Genomic DNA, 17,954 nt, shown 5'->3' with positions numbered 1-17,954 from the left:
GTAATTTTTTAAAGCAGGTTCCAGAGTTTTTCTAAAACATTATCTAAACTAAATTTTTTTTCCTCCTTGTTTTCATAGATTTTGATAGGGACAAAGCAGACAACGCATCAATAAAAGACACATCAAATTTAATTTTTAATTTGAATCTAGGTCTTTGGATCCTGCAGTCAAAGAAGTTTCTATTTCCCCTGCTGCAACTGAACTTTTCCAAGCTGAATAATATCTCTCTCTAAAGACATAGGCACATGGAAACTTGTAGGAGGCAGAACCGGTTTTCAAAGTCGGGTCTACTGGTTACCTGCTGCCCCACGCCTGTGCTGCTTGCTACATTTAGAAACAAAGTTTATGCTCAAACGAATGAACTTAGTGCCTTTTCTCTTGTAAAAATCAAAGCCAGGATTTAGAGACAAAGCTTTTTAAAAAACGTTCATTTGAGACTTAGTAGAAATTTATTGCCACAGGCAACTAAGTAGCACCACGCCCTAAGCCGAGTGGACTCCTATGGAAAACTGAAGTGATTTAAAAATATATCTTTCATCAACTGCACTTGATTCATAAAAACACAGACAAGTAAGTGAACCGGGAGACTGTTTTCCTCCTTTTGAGCTTCAAAGTGTCACATTCTGTACCGTGTCTTCAGCATTTAATCGGACTTCTGGGATTAAAAACACAGTTTGGAAATCCAACCGCTAAAGGCGGCCGCCCGAGGGCGGTGGATCGGACGTCCCACCAATCACAGCGCAGCCTCGGCTTATATAAGCCCGGGCCCGAGCGCGGCAGCACCGCGAACTCGCTCTTTGGATTCTGAACACTCTCTCCTCTGGCAGCCGCTCCCCTCGCCATGTCGGAGACCGCTCCCGCTGAGACGGCCGCGCCCGCGCCGGTGGAGAAGTCCCCGGCCAAGAAGAAGGCGGCGAAGAAGGCGGGCGGGGCCGCCAAGCGCAAGGCGTCCGGGCCGCCGGTGTCCGAGCTCATCACCAAGGCCGTGGCCGCGTCCAAGGAGCGCAATGGTCTGTCTCTGGCCGCGCTCAAGAAGGCGCTGGCGGCCGCGGGCTACGACGTGGAGAAGAACAACAGCCGCATCAAGCTGGGCCTCAGGAGCCTGGTGAGCAAGGGCACCCTGGTGCAGACCAAGGGCACCGGCGCCTCGGGCTCCTTCAAGCTCAACAAGAAGGCGGCCTCCGGGGACGCCAAGCCCAAGGCCAAGAAGGCGGGCGCGGCCAAGCCCAGGAAGCCTGCAGGGTCAACCCCTAAGAAGCCCAAGAAGGCTGCAGGCGCCAAGAAAGCTGTGAAGAAGACCCCCAAGAAGGCGAAGAAGCCCGCGGCCACCGGCGTCAAGAAGGTGGCCAAGAGCCCCAAGAAGGCTAAGGCCCCCGCCAAGCCTAAGAAGGCAGCCAAAAGCCCGGCCAAGCCCAAAGCGGTGAAGCCTAAAGCGGCCAAGCCCAAGGCCGCCAAACCCAAGGCAGCCAAGCCCAAGGCTGCGAAGGCCAAGAAGGCGGCTCCTAAGAAGAAGTAGGAAGTTCGTCGTTTTAAAGGCGACCCAACCCAAAGGCTCTTTTCAGAGCCACCCAAAGGCGCCTGAAAGCAGCTGTGCACTTGCACCTCTACACCAAATGCAGCCCTTTGGCGGTTCAGGAAAAGTTTAGTCTCAGTGAGCAATACAGCCCCTCTGCCGTTACCCCCCTCCCCCCCCCCACACGCCTTATCCTGTATCCTCATAATCACATGGTGGCCATTTCCTTATCAATTAGCTGTAAGCTCTTCTAGGGAAAACGTGGGTGGCTCTGAAAAGAGCCTTTGGTGTTGAACGTTGCTACTAATGCCTTATTTGCCCTTGGCCTTGTGGTGGCTCTCGGTCTTCTTGGGCAGCAGCACGGCCTGGATGTTGGGCAGGACGCCGCCCTGCGCGATGGTGACCTTGCCCAGCAGCTTGTTGAGCTCCTCGTCGTTGCGGATGGCCAGCTGCAGGTGGCGCGGGATGATGCGCGTCTTCTTGTTGTCGCGGGCCGCGTTGCCCGCCAGCTCCAGGATCTCGGCCGTCAGGTACTCCAGCACGGCCGCCAGGTACACGGGCGCGCCCGCCCCGACCCGCTCCGCGTAGTTGCCCTTGCGCAGCAGGCGGTGCACGCGGCCCACGGGGAACTGCAGCCCGGCCCGCGAGGAGCGCGTCTTGGCCTTGGCGCGCGCCTTGCCGCCCTGCTTCCCGCGTCCAGACATGGTGGATGCAAAACCTCCGCTCTGACCTGGATAGGAGTCGAGTCATGCAGAGGGGCCCTCTTTATAGCGGTTCCAGGGCGCGAAAGTGAATCTGTGCCATTGGCCAAAAGTTACAGCCGGTTCACTTCAACCAATGGGATCCTGGTTCTGAAACACACTTATTTTGACTGGACGACATTCATGTGACGTTTCCAGGAGTCACCGCCAGTCAGACACGACTTTACTCACCGGCTCCTTTAAGAGGCTGGGAACCCAGAGGACGCTCGCAGCTTTCCACGCGTTCTTCCCATTATTTAGCAGTTTGTTCGGCGGTTTGTCGCGACCATGCCCGAGCCCGCCAAGTCCGCGCCCGCCCCGAAGAAGGGCTCCAAGAAGGCGGTGACCAAGGTGCAGAAGAAGGACGGCAAGAAGCGCAAGCGCAGCCGCAAGGAGAGCTACTCGGTCTACGTGTACAAGGTGCTGAAGCAGGTGCACCCCGACACCGGCATCTCGTCCAAGGCCATGGGCATCATGAACTCCTTCGTCAACGACATCTTCGAGCGCATCGCGGGCGAGGCCTCCCGCCTGGCGCATTACAACAAGCGCTCGACCATCACGTCGCGGGAGATCCAGACGGCCGTGCGCCTGCTGCTGCCCGGCGAGCTGGCCAAGCACGCCGTGTCCGAGGGCACCAAGGCCGTCACCAAGTACACCAGCTCCAAGTGATGTGCTCCCGCCACTGTGAAACCCAAAGGCTCTCTTCGGAGCCACTCACACTCACGGGAACAGCTGGCTCGTTTTCCCTGTAGTCTAGTTTCCTTAGAAGGGTTCGGGGCTGGCCTGGGCGAGGAAGGTAAGGGCCAAATGCTTATTTAATAGCTCTCCGCACGCATTTTTGGATAAGCATTAGGCGCACTGTGTGCCAATTTAGTGTGGGCTCTTTAGAGCCCTTTGAGAGGCTCCCCCTTGGCCTTGGGCAGTGCGAGGAACGCCCCCGCGTCCAACTGGGCGGCGGGACTATTTGAAAAGCCCGCCCTGGGCTCCAATTTGCCAGCTAGACTTAGCTGGTGTGTTTTTGCTAGATTTTCTGTGGAAGGTAAAATTGTGGCCCCTGCGTTTTGTGCGGGAATCACGGGCCTCCAGAGCCATAAGGCGAACATGACGGTTGGGAGGCTCCCTGCGCAAAAAATGTTGAGTAAGGAGCCCAGCAGCCGGTCGGCCGCGTTCTTCGCGGCCATCAGGGCGAGTGGGCGGCAGGGTCAGGCTGCGATCTGAGTCCACGATTAGAAATCCTGCGACCTAAGTCAGAACCCTGTGCGCAATAAGAGGAACGGACCCCAGAAAGACCCCACGGACACGAAGTGGGCTGAACGCTGGGTAGCCAGGAATCCGGAGTGGACTCAAGGCTCCAGGGAAAGTCCTTCAATTTTCCCCTTCAGTGTCTTCCAGTGGTGCCTAAACTCCCGTTTCCTGCATCTCAAAGCGATACCCTCGCCGCCCTTTCATCCCCTCTGCACAGATGCAGGAGTGAACAACATGAGCTCCATCTGTGTCCAGATTTTATTTCATTTTTAGGTTTCATGTTGTCTCAGACAGAGTACATATGACATTTCCCAATTAGAACCTTTCCGATTTGTGATTTTTAAATTTTATTTTTAAATTATTTTAAATTAATTTATAAATTAATTTATTTTTTTTTCTAAATTTCCTAGGCTGAGTACGTGTCCGGTGCACTTGTCCAAGATTTTGTTAGGTGCAGACACCCCGTGGGATGGGGGGGACAAGATAAAAACAAGGTTGTGTAGGATTACTGTCTGAACGCCTCCAATTCCCCCCCCAAAACAGCTAGCAGAGGATGGTTTCGATCCATCGACCTCTGGGTTATGGGCCCAGCACGCTTCCGCTGCGCCACTCTGCTCACCGGCAACGCGGGGGTATTTTAAGCTTATTCCTTGATTATATTTCCTTTTAAAAGTTTCTGTTAAATGATTTTCCTTCAAAGACCATTTGATTTTACTCACGCTTCAAACAGCACAATGAATCCAAAATACATTGAGTCCAGATATTATGAACGCAAAACACTCTTTGTTTCTGTTATAAAACAGCCGGTCGCCAGCCTGCCCCGCGCCCGGCAGAAACGACCCCAGGCCTACAGTCAGGATGTGTAAGCCCGAAGTTCGAGTGTGGAACGGGCCGACCTTTGAACTGGAGCATTTCAACATGTTTGGAAAGATTAAAAGCAGCAAAAAAAAAAAAAAAAAAAAGGCAGATGCATTGGCCGGGAATCGAACCCGGGCCTCCCGCGTGGCAGGCGAGAATTCTACCACTGAACCACCAATGCCAGCTGCTGGACTTAGGCGCTGGCTCCGGGAATGTGCTCTTTACGTCATTTTTGTGGCGCTGTCAGCTCATTTTCTTTTCAAAAACATGTTTAGACGCTGTTTCGCTCTTATTGGGTAGAACCTCGTAACACTTCTTTTCTCCTCAGAGACGCCCCCTTTCACCGCAGGCTCAGAGCGCCCCCAGCTCCGGGCCGCGCGTGGAGGCCCCGCCCCTGGGGCGCAGACCCCGCCCCTTCCGCCAGCGCCCCTGGGTGCGGAGCCTCCGGCGGCCTCTTCCCCCCAGTTTGCTGGGGCGGGGGCGCCGGCTCGACGGTTCGGGCTGGAAGAGGCCTGAAGGGAAGGAGAGGAGGCTCTGGGAGGAGGGAGGGGAGCCGGGGGCCGCTCGCTGTTCCGCCCCGAGGAAAGGGAGGCGGGGGTAGGGTTCTGGGCGTTTGCCTTCCGCTTCATGCTCATGGTCGAGCGCAAAGGTCCCAATAAGGGCTAATTTTCCAAAAAGGCACGATCACGACTCTCATACAAATTGAAAGTAAACCCCTCTTGGACTTTATTTGACTCATTAATGAGGTAACTGGTGAGGTGTTACCACCAGTTCAAAGGAGAATTCAAACAATGGACCCCGCTTGCAGATCAGGAATGCTGAAGTGAACGTGCAGACAAGGCCAGGACCCCTGGGGGGCGCTGCGGAGGCCGGAGATGTTCCACCGCCAGACGGCCATTTGCATGTCACAGGCGGATTGTTTTCTATTGCTATCAGCTATCTGCTATGCAAGGAGCTGGAAAATCGCTCCCGGATCCAGGATCTGATGACACTGGAGGGTGTGCTACAATTTTTCTTTGAACCATAAATTTCCCCGACAGGCCTCTTCTTTTTCGGGGAGATTCTGCCCACTCTGCGTACCAACATAAGGGCCAAACTCATTCGTTAAATGCACCTTTGAAAGCTCACCATGGCTCAAACCTGTTCCTGCCCATCTCCCCTTCAAGTCTGGAGTGGGGGGCATGTGGTTAGAGATCCCGGTAAGACCGTGAAGAAAGATATGGACACATTCCTGAGAGCCCTTTGCACACGCACATTTGTATGGAGTTTAGGTTTGGGGCCAAGGAGGGCTCACAGCCCCGGTAGCTCTGGGATCTGCGTTGGTAACCGCAGAACCAGCTCAAATGGCCCTATTCTGGTAACAAGATACTGAGTTGCTTTTCAGAGACAACATGCCCAAGCTGCGAGTCGTGAGGCGCTAGGAGGGACTGACCCCCGGCTGCGCGCGGAACCAGGCCTCGGCCTGCCCCGCTCGGAACCCAAGGATCCGGGACGTGGCCGGAACTTGAACACCGGCCCTTTCAGAGGGGAGCGCCGGGGGCCGGGAAGCCTGGTGCCGACGCCCCTTCGCCAGGCTCCGACGTCCTCCGGTTAAAGTCGGGGGGCCAGGCTCCCACGTACCTGCTTCGCCTGAACCCTCATAACCCGCCCTGACCCCTGGCTGGGGAGTTGGGGCTTTTGAGCAGTAACTTTCCTGGACTCCGGGCTTAGTCTCTGAAAATAAAGCGACTGATGTCTCCGCCGCGAGCCTGTCCAGCGCTCGGCGCCGTCGGCGCTGCGGCGACCCCTGGCCGTTTGGTGACCACTCTCGGCGGTCCTCCCAGCGAGCTCGGCGCACGAGCGTTCCTTCTATTTTCCCAGACGACAGAAAGAAAGAAAAAGGAGGATTCGCTCCTGTCGAGCAACTTGACTCAGACCACCGGGTCCTACGTGGGGAACCCGGCGCTTCTCTGGAACGATTCCCTTTGCGCTCCGGTTTCCTCGATTCTCAAGTCTGGAAGTTGGCCCAGAATCTCGACCTTAGACTCTCGCCGGTCCTTCCTTTACCCCAAAGGCCCACGGGGGGCGCCCAGGAGGGGCCGCGAAGGCTCGTTTCGCGTTCGCCGCCCCGGCCGCGGGGACGGAGCTCGCGGGGCGGGTGCGGGGGCTGCGCGCCGGCCGGGTCCGCGCGTCCCGGCGCCCGTCGGGCCGCCTGCCGCCCGCCTCCGCACCGTGGCCTCCACGCGGACGAGCGCGGCGCCTCCCATTCTTCCCCCGCAAAGCCGCGTTTCTCTTCTCTCTCTCTCTGGTTTCCGTCTCAGCAGCCTCTGAGTCGCCCCGGCAGCAGAGGCGGGGAAGACGCCGGCCCAGCCGTCCGGGCCCCTCTTCAGCAGCGGCGGCGAAGTCCAAGCGAACGAGCTCATGGCTTTGCTTCCGTCACAGGAGACGTCGTTTAGCTCGGATTCGGCGAGACGTCGCGGACAGGCCGGGGAGGGAGCCGTGGGGGAGCGGACGGCCCGAGGGCCGCGAGGGGGCGCTGCAGAGCCCGAGCCCGAGCCCGAGCCCGAGCCCGAGCCCGAGCCCGAGCCCGAGCCCGAGCCCGAGCCCGAGCCCGAGCCCGAGCCCGAGCCCGAGCCCGAGCCCCAGCCGCCCTCCGTCCGGCGGCTACGCGCCTTCCCTTTAGTCCAAATTATTTTCCAGAGAAGATTCAGTTTTTCTTTGTTCGGGAAAGAGGGTGGCACTTCAGTGCATTAGGAGGGTGAAGGGAGCAGGAGCCCCTCAGGCGGGCCCGGGAAGGCGGCTGGCTCAGAGCCGGCCTCGGCGCCGGGACGCCGGCGCGCTTCCCGGGGCGGGCTCCCTGAGGGACTGCGCGGGGCGAGGGCGCCGGTGCTTCGGGGACGCTCTTTCTACGGGAGAGTGGAAGATGACGTCAAGTAGTGGACACTGGACACTAGCCAGTGAGCGGGCTCTTGTGGCCAGTGGGGCGAGAGTTAGTGCGGCAGCGCCGTGAGAGAGGCGGCGCGTGAAGGACAGCGCTGCGGGAAGACGCGAACGGCTGAGCGTAAGAATTCCCGAGAGATGGCCCAGGAACAGCGATGCTGTCGGGCCTGGCGCCGCGCAGATGTCCAGGGGCAGAATCGAAGAAAAGCGGGTTTGGGGGATGGTCGTGTGTGGGGCTTATGTCATGTAGAATTTAAGGGCGGGGGAGGGGAGGGAAGTATATTGTGAAGGTTTCGTATTATACGGGAAGATGCACACTATTTGAAGATAGGTTTGCATAAGTTAAAGATATATATTGTAAACCTTGGAGGGGCCAAAAAAAATACAACAAAGAGTAGAGATAAAAAAGACTAATAAGAAATACTCGAACCAAAAGAAAATATGAAAAGAAGAAACAAAGTTCAAATAGTACAAATAGCAAGGCCGTAGGTTAAAACCCAACAATGTCAGTAATAACATAAAATATAAGTCATCTAAGACCTCCAGCTAAAAGACAGAGATTGTCAGGCTGCATTATAAAGTTACAAATAGCTTAAAGGTAAAAGACTAGACAAAGACAGACCAGGCAAATACTAACCACTCCTAGGGCGGAAGGTGATTCCAGAGCAAGGAATATTACCAGGGAGAAAACAAAACAAAACTGCATTTCTTTAATAATAACAATCAGTTAGTCAAGAAAACTTAACTATCCTATCTGTTTGTTCCCAATAACAGGGCTTGAAAATACATGTCCTGGAAGAAAAAATAGATCTAGAAGGATAGTTTAGGATTTCAATGCTCTCCTCTCAAAACTGATGAAAGTAGACAGATGATCAGCAGGGAAGAGAAGACTGGAATGGCACTAACAGCCAGCTGGACCAAATTTACATCAACAAAACACTCCCCTACCAACAGCAGAATGCATATTCTTTATAAAGTTGCACAAAACAGTAAACAAAAGAGACCATGTACTAAGCCGTAAAACAAACCTCAATAAGTGTAAAATAATTCCATATGAGGGGGGAAGGAGGGAGGGACGGAGGGAGGGAGGGAGGGAGGGAAGGAAGAAGAAAAGCAGGTTTGGGAAATGAGGTTCAAAAATGTGATGGATATTTGACATTCAATCTCATGAATACATGCGATAAAAGTTTTATAAGAATTGGTTGTGCACTTCCACAAATGCTACAATAATTTTTAAAAATTAGATTAAATTGCAATAAAAGAACTTGTTTAAATATAATAGCATTTGATGGGAAAGACGACTGAGACATTTATAGACTTCATTTCTTTCTCTGACAGCATTGTCATATTGTCCACGATGTCATATTACAACCTATCAAGTCATATGGTGATGTGCTGGGAAGCAGCTCTCACAATTGCTGGTAACCCTTGAACTGTTCTATTTTATTTCCACAGCTATATTTACATCAGCTACAATTTTAAGTGTATTTGTGATGGACTAGGGGTAGATTAGGGGGTGAGTAAAAGTCAGGTGGCAAAAAAAAATTTTTTTAAAACTTGATTCCCAAATGTCTTTGGCTAAGAATTCCACATCCTCCATTGAGCTAATGCCCCCGAGGACCTCGTCCCCTTCATTTCTCAGAGGGACTCATTATCTCAGGTAGAACATTCTTGACAGCATCAAATTCTCCAGGCATTTCTCCCTAGTTTCCATGAGAAAATATTAGGCTGAGATGGTTGTACAAGTTAATAATTTAAGTATAAGAAGCAACTCTCGGGGGAATGGCTCCTCTAATTGTGCCAAGAAGTTTGGTGGAATATGGAATTAATATTGACTAGTTTTGATTGATCACCTAAATATTTCAATATTTCTGTTGACAGAATACAGTCATTGTATGCCATTTGTTTTCAAATTAATGGTGATGATATAATTTTTTCTATTTATCTTCTATCTCCACCAGTAAAGTTAGTTAGTGGTGTTAAGAATATTGTGTATGACTTTAATCATGTTTATATTTTAAACATAGCATTTGACATGGTAATGACCAGATGTGTCTTGTTTCTATTTGACAAAGGATCTACAAACGGCCACTGAAGTTAGTCATCAATAAGATATTAATAATAATGGTTATTAAGATCTAAATAATATTTTCAATGTACAAGGCACATTTATATGTATTGTCTCATATGTATAAATTAAAATATCCAGTTCTAGAGATGAAATGTGACAGTCATCTCCCTTAGAAGTCTTAAACAGGTAGATACAGAAAATATGCTTTAGAGACGCCTCTTCTTATCTTGCTGGTCCAGGACTGTAACAAGCAGTGAAGTGACCTGAAGGGCGCTGTTGTTTTTTGTCTTTCTTAATTTACACTAATGACAGCTGAAGTCGTTTGTCCGTCAGATACATAGTAACTTTCTTGGGACAATCTTAATTCTACACCGAACTTGGCAAATTGAAATAAGATTATTTTAATATTTTTGGACTCTTTTTGTTTTTGTATTAATTTTAAATGTCAAAGTTAATTTCTCATTTTATCCACCCTCCTCTTGAGTCATCTTAAATAGAAAATATTCAAGTTAAGCTTTATTATTATGGATCTTAAAATGCCACAGAAAACTCATCTGAAGTAAATAAAATGGTGAAGGACTGTGATCAGCCCTTCTTTGTGCCCCAAGCAGGTGACAGAGGACACACATCACAAAGGAAACCAGCACAGGCAGATCCTCACAACCTTTCCTCGATTCTGGGCTCTGTTCTGAATGAAGATTGAGGCTCAGCACTGACTCCTGGTCTTGAGAGACCCAGTGAGGAGGGTTTGATGGTCTCTCTCCATCACTCTCTCTCTCTCCGGTGAATCTGTAGCGTGTGTGTGTGTGTGTGTGTGTGTGTGTGTGTGTGTGTGTGTTGGCAAGAGTAATATTTCCTCTGAGACCTCACACTCTCCCAACCCTTGTTAGAGATAATTAGTTCAGGGAATTTTTGAAAAGGAAGTTTTACTCCACAGGGGGAGGCAGAAAAGGAAGCGTCTGGCCCTGAAACCCATAAGTTCTTTCTTTTCAGAATTGAACCCTGGGAACACTGCTGTGTTCCCTGTGCTGAGTGTACCTCTGAGCCGCCTCCAGCGTCCTCACTTGGGGCGGGAGGGGGATGTGGGTGCTCAGGGCCCTCAGGTGGTGTAGCTGCTGTTTGCTCATCAACATTCTCCCTTTGTCGGGCTCAGCTGCTGGGCCGGCTGCCTCCCTATCCTCTGTCCTTTCTCACAGATTTCCTGAATCTCATCTTTCCTTTCTCCTCATTTTCACCCTGGTCATCCCACTTGGACTCCTGAGTGAAGTCCCAAGAAAGAGAAAGACCTGTGGACATAGCAAATATGAGGTTGCTGTCAAATTTGGTAAGTTAATGATCCTTTAGGGAGAAACGGGACCCAGGCCTCCATCCAGGCATCTCGTTTTTGTTTTGTAACCGTAGACTAGAGCTGAACCATGGGCAGTTAGAGGTATTATGCACTTTAACGTAGGTTTGATTAAGTTCTAAAGATGGTGATTAAACATCACTCATTCTGAGAAAGCTGGAGAGGGATTTTGAACTCACTTAACGGAGTTCTTACCAAAACCATGAACTTAAAAACTAGTGGAATCTACTGAACTGGAAAACCTTAAGAATGAAACGCTAATATGGTCTGCTTTGCCAGAGAGGATATTAACGGGTCTCAGTAATCAGGCTGTTCAGCGTAACTTCCAACGTGGAGTCCTGGGTCACTCTGGCCTCTGGGGCTTGTTCTGTAATGTTGAGTAATGACACAGCTGGCTTCTTGGAGCTGCTCTGAGCATGAAATGGAGTAAACTATCTCAAATGCTTAACATTTGTGCCTGGTTCATGAGGTCCATAAACATTGGTTATGTTAATATTTAAATGATTTGTAATTCATATTGTTATTTTTTCTTTCATAATTTGAGATATTTTAAATGTATGTAAATTTACAAAGACTAGTAGAAAAGGTATTCATATACTCCACTATTCAGAATTAATAGCTATTTCTTCTAGTCATACTTCCTTCCAGCTCTTTTTAAAGAAGTAGAACATTGTAGATATAGAGCAAGTACCAATCTCTGATTCAGTTTCCCCTCCAGAGACATTCACTATCATCAGTTTGATGTCTCACCCTCCCAGTTTATTTGTGTATACATATGTCTTTTTTCTCACATATTATATATGTATATATATGTGTGTGTATTTTCTCAACCATATATGTATATGTAATTATATATATTATATGTATAATTTTCACGTTACAGGAGGTGGAGGGAAAGCCCAAAATTCTGGCTTGATGACAAGTGTTGGTCCTCAGTTATCTAATCCTCAGGTGTCTATCCCCACATGTCATCACATTCGTCCATCACCACTGGAGACTCTTGTTGCAGCCTCTGGAGTGAGGACTTTGACAATCCTATAATTTCCAATAAGGTACAAAATCATGTTAGAACTGTTGCTGGGACACATACCACAACATGATTTAATTAAGGCAAAGCATTCTTAGAGCAGTGGAACCCTATTTTGTGCCCCAGTCACCTGAGAGATGCAATACATCCATTTTAACAAGAGTCACAACTCTATTACTTCTTAATAACTGCTTAGGAAAATATGTAAAAATATCGGAATGAGACTTTGTCCTTGGTTAATGTACATTATACAGTATACTCCCCCAAAGACATAAAAACATTGCCCAACAACTGAAAGTATAAAGTGTCATAAAGATAAAAAAAATCTTTCATTTCTATGGGTTCAAAAGAGATACATAAATAAAATGATCTGTGTAGTTTTCCAGGGAGTGGAGCTCTTTGTAAGAATAAATGTCAATAAGAGAGGAGAAAAGATTTAAAAGAACACAGAATATTAATTCCACTGGGAGTGAGTTCTGGCTATAGCTTTATTTCTATCTTTTTCCTCTTTATAGGAAAGCATTCTCAGCTTCAGAAAAATCACACAACCCCAGGGTTAAAATACACTGTGTGGATGTAAAACACAATTTCATGAGAGGTTTAGGACAGGGCTGGGCCGGGGGCACAGTAGGGACATGACTCTGGGTTTCCCAGTGTTGATGAGACATTGTTTAGAATGAGATTTCAGCTAACAGCAGGCTGGGTTCTCTGATGCACAAGGTTGGTGAATAATCACAGCCAGGAGCCTGAAAAACTCCCAAATGCTGTGCTCCTCAGACCAAACGATGACTTAATTAACACCGACTGAAATTCTCGGTGGAGCATCCAGCATTTCCAAGGAAGTGTCCATGGTGCCATTTTACCAGCCACCCATTTTGAGGGAGTATATGTGTACTTTTCACAGATACTCATCTTTCCCCCAGCAGGTAACACCTGGTCACAGGTGATGGAAAAGGACAACATCAGTTCCTCTGAAGGCTTCATCCTGGTGGGCTTCTCTGACCGGCCCCGCCTGGAGCTGGTCCTCTTTGTGGCTGTCCTCACTTTTTATCTGCTGACTCTTCTTGGCAACATGACCATCATCTTGCTTTCAGCTCTGGACTCCCGACTGCACACACCTATGTATTTCTTTTTGGCCAACCTCTCATTCCTAGACATGTGTTTCACCACCGGCTCCATCCCTCAGATGCTCTACAACCTGTGGGGGCCAGACAAGACCATCAGCTACCTGGGTTGTGCCACGCAGCTCTACTTTGTCCTGGCTCTGGGTGGGGTGGAGTGTGTCCTCCTGGCTGTCATGGCCTATGACCGCTATGCTGCTGTCTGCAAACCCCTGCACTACACGGTCATCATGCACCCACGCCTCTGTGGGAAGTTGGCTTCTGTGGCATGGTTGAGTGGCTTTGGCAATTCTCTAATCATGGCACCCCAGACATTGATGCTGCCCCGCTGTGGGCACAGGCGGGTGGACCACTTTCTCTGTGAGATGCCAGCACTGATTGGCATGGCCTGTGTCGATACCATGACCCTGGAGGCACTGGCTTTGGCTTTGGCAATCTTTATCATTCTGGCTCCGCTCACGCTCACCCTCATCTCTTACGGGTACATTGCGCGAGCCGTGCTTAGGATCAAGTCTGCTGCCGGGAGAAAGAAGGCCTTCAGCACCTGCAGCTCCCACTTGGTTGTTGTCTCTCTCTTCTATGGTACAATCATATACATGTACCTCCAGCCAGCAAACACTTATTCCCAGGACCAGGGCAAGTTCCTTACTCTTTTCTACACAATTGTCACTCCCAGTGTTAACCCCCTTATATACACACTGAGAAACAAAGATGTCAAAGAGGCCATGAAGAAGGTGCTAGGGAAGGGGGGTGCAGGCATATAGTAAAATGTGATCAAATTTTGTGATTCTCTTTTGACCTACCTTCCCTACATGTTGTTGGACCTAACAAATAAAGGAAACTCTGACATTATGGACTGAAGAGACACTTGATGAGATGGGCAGGGAATTCAGTGGGTCAGCTAGGCTGAGGAAATGCAGTGTTCCCGAGTTGGACCCAGCGGTGAGCTCTGCTTGCAAAATAGCAGGCATGAATGTAGACACCAGGCATTTTTGTACCTGTGCCAGCTTCCATGACAATGATTGGACTTAGTAGGTCCTCAACATATATAAAAAGAAAGCACTTAGAAGTAGGGAAATACTTATTCTCTCGAGAAAGTTCAAAGGTAGTTTTATAATAAGTGCCAAAGGCCTGAATGAAAGGTAAAACACATTGTTCGATTCTCTAGCACTCAGTACCTCCAACACGGACTCCTAACGGGCCACATGTATTTTGAATCATTTCTGTAATCGAGTTTAATGACATTGATGTTTGACCTTCTGAGGCAATAGAAAGTGAAGAAGAAAGAATGTAAAGATCATGAGGCATTTGCTTCATATAAGAGGAAGAATTTCTGGCTTATATTTAATACTTAATAGTTTATTCATGACAAAAGAAGGGCAAAGGGTCTTCTTGCTTAAAATGTTTGAAGGTTGTTCACCTCCACTTTCCTCATATGTTGTCAGGATGGTCTTGGACAGAGATAGGGAAGAGCAGGATGGACTTCTGGGGGCTGTTGGCATCTTCATGATTGGAGGACCTTGGCTTCTTCATCCTCACATTGGTGGCGGCAACCCCTCCCCAGGCATAACGAAAACTGATTTGAATGGTTTGTGTCAAATAAATGAGTCTCAAAAGCAGGCGTATTTCTTCAGGTCTGAAATATTATCAGATGGATGAACCTCATCTCGTAATCTGGGAAAACGTGTTGCATTAAAATTTCTGCAAGTGGATAGGGTTCCAAAATGTGAGGGTATCGCCAAGAGTGTCACTAGATACCGGATAAAAGGCTGCCTTAGCAATTTCTCAGTTAAACTCCTTCAATATCTTTAAGAAACTTAAGGTCAATCTAGAGCCCTCAGGGGGAAAAAACACAAATACCTAATAAATTGTTCTCAAAATATATCATTTTCAGATACAATGTGCATATTTTCCTATTCTGAGCACTAATTCTTACACTTTTTTCAGATAGAATAGATTTTATTTTAGATTAGTTAGGGCTTGTAAGAATGGGTTTGGGTTTAGTTTTGGTTATAGAAAATATTCTGTTATTTTTGAAAGAAGATAGAAGTTTAGAATGCAGTTGATTCTTCCTACGATAAACTCAGTAAGAGGTGATCCTGAGCCATGATGATGTTTCTTAAGGGCATGAATAACGCAGTCCACATCCAGAATGTGGAGCCTCGTCCTTGTGGCTTAGCATTGCCCATCCCTGCTGTTACAAATAAAGATGACATCAACATTCTGTGTGTTATCTCCTGGGTATATGTTGAAGAGTTTATCTATAGATACAAAATTTCTCAGACATGGTATATGTGACTCTTCAGTTTTATTATATATCACCTGTTCCCACTTATTTATATTTCTCTATTTTATTTATTTTTAAACAACATGTACATAGTTGTCAAAAACTAAGAAATGTGTACTAATAGTAAACAGAGATACATGAAGGAGAAATAAGGTAGAGTCACAATTTTATTGTCAATATAAAGTTGATACTTTTGCCCTCATATTTTATTCAATGAAAAATTACCTATGCCTATTTTCCCCCCAAAGTGTTCATTGTAAATGATAGCAAGTCTTCACCGAGCCTATTACTATCCTTTATAAATTAACTGATACAGTCAACAAATATTGATTAACTATGTACTAAGACTTTGCTAGGAACATGGCAGTGAACACAATACTTATGGGAAGTGAAAACATCACAGAGTGGATGAGCCATTGACAAACACAACAGAATCAACAACAGTGTCCCTGGGAGAGGGTAGCTCTGCTCCACACTGGCTAAGACCCTGCTCGACAAAAGGCCATCCCAAAGGGAGGGACAGTTGTTCCAGTGATGTTTGGAAAGTTGGGATGTGATATAGTTGGGTGAATCCCAGGGTTGCTGAGTGGCTCTAAGGCCCCCTTGAAGCTGGGTGAACCCAGTAGTGACAGGTGCCGACACCATTCTCTCCCATGGCAGTCAGTCCCTAATCAAGGGTTTTCCTCCAAGACAGATAGCCCTAGAGATTGCTCCATTTTGTGAACAATAATGAAACCCTTTTGAAACTTTTAAATAGCCATATGCATGTGGAGAACATGTTAATGAGTTCCACTCTTAGAGCTGGATCCCTGTGGACACCCAGAAAACAAGAAGGTCATTTTATCAGGAGCTCCTTTCTAATAACTGTTCTAATAAGATCTCTAGGGTTTTGTTCTTCCAACTTCTGTCAAGAACTGCAGAAGTTGAAAATCACTCCCCTGCCAATTCTAGTTTTAAAAATTACTCACTGGCTACATCATCCATGATCTCTTAAGACTTTCCACCATTATCCAGAGGGAATCAATGAGTCAATGTAGCCATATTTCAATTTTACCAGGAAGCAGAAATGGCCTAAGAAAAACGATTTTTGTTAATAGTTCCAAGCATTTCTCACTCCTCAGTTTATCTGATCTGTGATTCCATCCATCCTTTCTCAGCTTTAGAACCTGTCAGGGTAGATAGGGCAATTGTTCGATGAACTGATAGACTCTATTTTCTTTTCACTCACAAATGGGGGAAATGACTCAGTATTCTGTATGTTCTTCATAGTTATTTACATTCATTAATTTTATGTTCATATGAAGAACTGCAAAATATTTAAAAGCAGAGAACAAAGTACTGTTATATCTAGTCTTCCTTCCGAACTTATGTGCACCATTACATTGAAAAAGGGAAAAAAGAAAACTAAGCTGATTTGTTTAAGTAAAAAAACACACACAAAACCTAGTAGTTTGTGCAAAAATGCTTTTGGTGTCACTGTGTTTACAGGTTCCACTTGAGCCCACAGAATTAACATGAAGTTTAATTTACAGGGAACATACAAATATCTAGTGGAAGCTGTGCTAGATTTTACCAATCAAATTGTGATTTGGCCCAGTTCTGCAAATAGTTTTTCTGCTTTGATTTTGAAAAACATTTGTTTTCTCTAACTAAATGTCACTCTGAGAAAGAGATAAAACTATTTTTTTTCTACTAAAGTCCAGGGTGTTGTGAGAAAACAGTGGGGTAGTTGATATGTGTGGTTACATTAATGTGGGTCAGAAAACTGGGCAGCTGGAGAGCCCTGGAGCAATGTGATCCTGAGTCACAAATGCAGACTCCTGGGCTCTAGAAAAGATGTAGCTGACCACCGTGGTTCCCGTGCTTGAGGAGTGAGATGCAGAGATATATAATCTTTGTGAGGTTAAGATTGTTCTGGAGTCAAACCTAAATATTAAACTCAAGCTAAATTATGTTTATTTCCTTCCAAAATTTTATGTAACTCTTTTAAATGTTAAAGTAGCATATACCCATGGTTATAGGTTACATTTTTATATGGTTATGTGTTAACATATTTTTAATTTGGAAGAATTATGTTATTCCAAGATTTTCTCTAAGAATATACTCCTATGTTCTCTTCTGCAACCCAGCTAATTATCCAAAGGAGTGTGCAGTCCCCATGATTGCAACAAGAAATCATTTCTGATGCTAAGAAATTGGTACTCAATCTGGGTCTCTAAGAGCTTCCAAATCTACACTGTTAATCTTCCCGGCAGCAGGACGTGTCTGCCTGACAACCTCCTGAAGGTGGGGTATTTGGCCCCAGTGGAGGTAGACAGAAGGAGGAATGCTACTGTGATTTTCTATTACAGTTCCCTCTTTTCTCCATAACTCCTGTGGTTATTACCCCTTTTACCTTCTCTCTGAGGCAGCGATACACCATTACTCTATCACTTTAGTCAAATTGTAAGAAAAAGAAATCACATGGCTTTTAAAACTCCTTGTCTTCTGGAAGAAACTACAACTCACACATGGAAGGCAATTCTGCTTGCTTGTCATTCCGTCTTCACAGGTTGAGATCTGTAATCACTTCTATACAGCTTCTGGTGCATCAGTCTCATCTCACCTTGTCATTACTTTCTACCTCTACTATAATGCATCCTTATACCACAGTAATAAGAGTAGAGTCGTCCTTGATGACTTATCTGTTCCTTAAAAACACCAATATTCAGTGGTTTTCACAAACTATAGATGAAATATTCTTCATTTCATTCTTACCAACTGTACCAATGATGTAAAAGGAAAGCAATGGGAAAATCCAGTGACAGCTCAGTATCAGTGGGCTTCCC

The 17,954-nt window shown here is 47.2% G+C and overlaps 3 protein-coding genes and 1 pseudogene across 7 annotated transcripts; 3 read left to right on the top strand and 1 right to left on the bottom strand.

Annotated features, from left to right (window-relative positions):
- The first annotated feature begins 810 nt into the window (after positions 1-810).
- On the top strand, positions 811-1,534 carry H1-5 (H1.5 linker histone, cluster member). Its single transcript, XM_081121118.1, has one exon. It carries the CDS (start codon positions 842-844, stop codon positions 1,514-1,516), a length of 675 nt encoding a protein of 224 aa, XP_080977244.1. The 5' UTR covers positions 811-841; the 3' UTR covers positions 1,517-1,534.
- A 276-nt stretch (positions 1,535-1,810) lies between these two features.
- Positions 1,811-2,230, bottom strand: LOC308548946 (histone H2A type 1). Its single transcript, XM_081121125.1, has one exon. The coding sequence runs from the start codon at positions 2,215-2,217 to the stop codon at positions 1,825-1,827; it is 393 nt and encodes a 130-aa protein (XP_080977251.1). The 5' UTR covers positions 2,218-2,230; the 3' UTR covers positions 1,811-1,824.
- A 280-nt stretch (positions 2,231-2,510) lies between these two features.
- Positions 2,511-2,922, top strand: LOC308548951 (histone H2B type 2-F pseudogene; annotated as a pseudogene). The gene has a single exon. The product of its transcript is annotated as a histone H2B type 2-F pseudogene (transcript).
- Positions 2,923-7,007: 4,085 nt separating this feature from the next.
- LOC308548938 (putative olfactory receptor 2W6) lies at positions 7,008-14,447 on the top strand. 4 transcript variants are annotated; one of them, XM_081121111.1, is made up of 5 exons: positions 7,008-7,396; positions 8,614-8,696; positions 10,614-10,670; positions 11,575-11,743; positions 12,645-14,447. In XM_081121111.1, the coding sequence occupies exon 5, from the start codon at positions 12,665-12,667 to the stop codon at positions 13,601-13,603; it is 939 nt and encodes a 312-aa protein (XP_080977237.1). In that variant the 5' UTR covers positions 7,008-7,396; positions 8,614-8,696; positions 10,614-10,670; positions 11,575-11,743; positions 12,645-12,664; the 3' UTR covers positions 13,604-14,447. The 4 variants fall into 4 exon arrangements, with proteins under 4 accessions (XP_080977237.1, XP_080977236.1, XP_080977235.1 ...); XM_081121110.1 differs by having other exon boundaries at positions 12,642-14,447; XM_081121109.1 differs by having other exon boundaries at positions 10,543-10,670.
- The last annotated feature ends 3,507 nt before the right edge of the window (positions 14,448-17,954 follow it).

This window comes from Miniopterus schreibersii (assembly GCF_964146895.1).
Source record: "Miniopterus schreibersii genome assembly, chromosome: 19".
In the NCBI taxonomy this organism is placed as follows: Eukaryota; Metazoa; Chordata; class Mammalia; order Chiroptera; family Miniopteridae; genus Miniopterus; species Miniopterus schreibersii.
This window is presented reverse-complemented; position numbering and strand designations above follow the sequence as displayed.

Excerpts from the sequence above, each read along its gene's own strand:
- H1-5 (XM_081121118.1), top strand. The coding sequence starts at position 842 with ATGTCGGAGACCGCTCCCGCTGAGACGGCCGCGCCCGCGCCGGTGGAG.
- LOC308548946 (XM_081121125.1), bottom strand. The coding sequence starts at position 2,217 with ATGTCTGGACGCGGGAAGCAGGGCGGCAAGGCGCGCGCCAAGGCCAAG.
- LOC308548938 (XM_081121111.1), top strand. The coding sequence starts at position 12,665 with ATGGAAAAGGACAACATCAGTTCCTCTGAAGGCTTCATCCTGGTGGGC.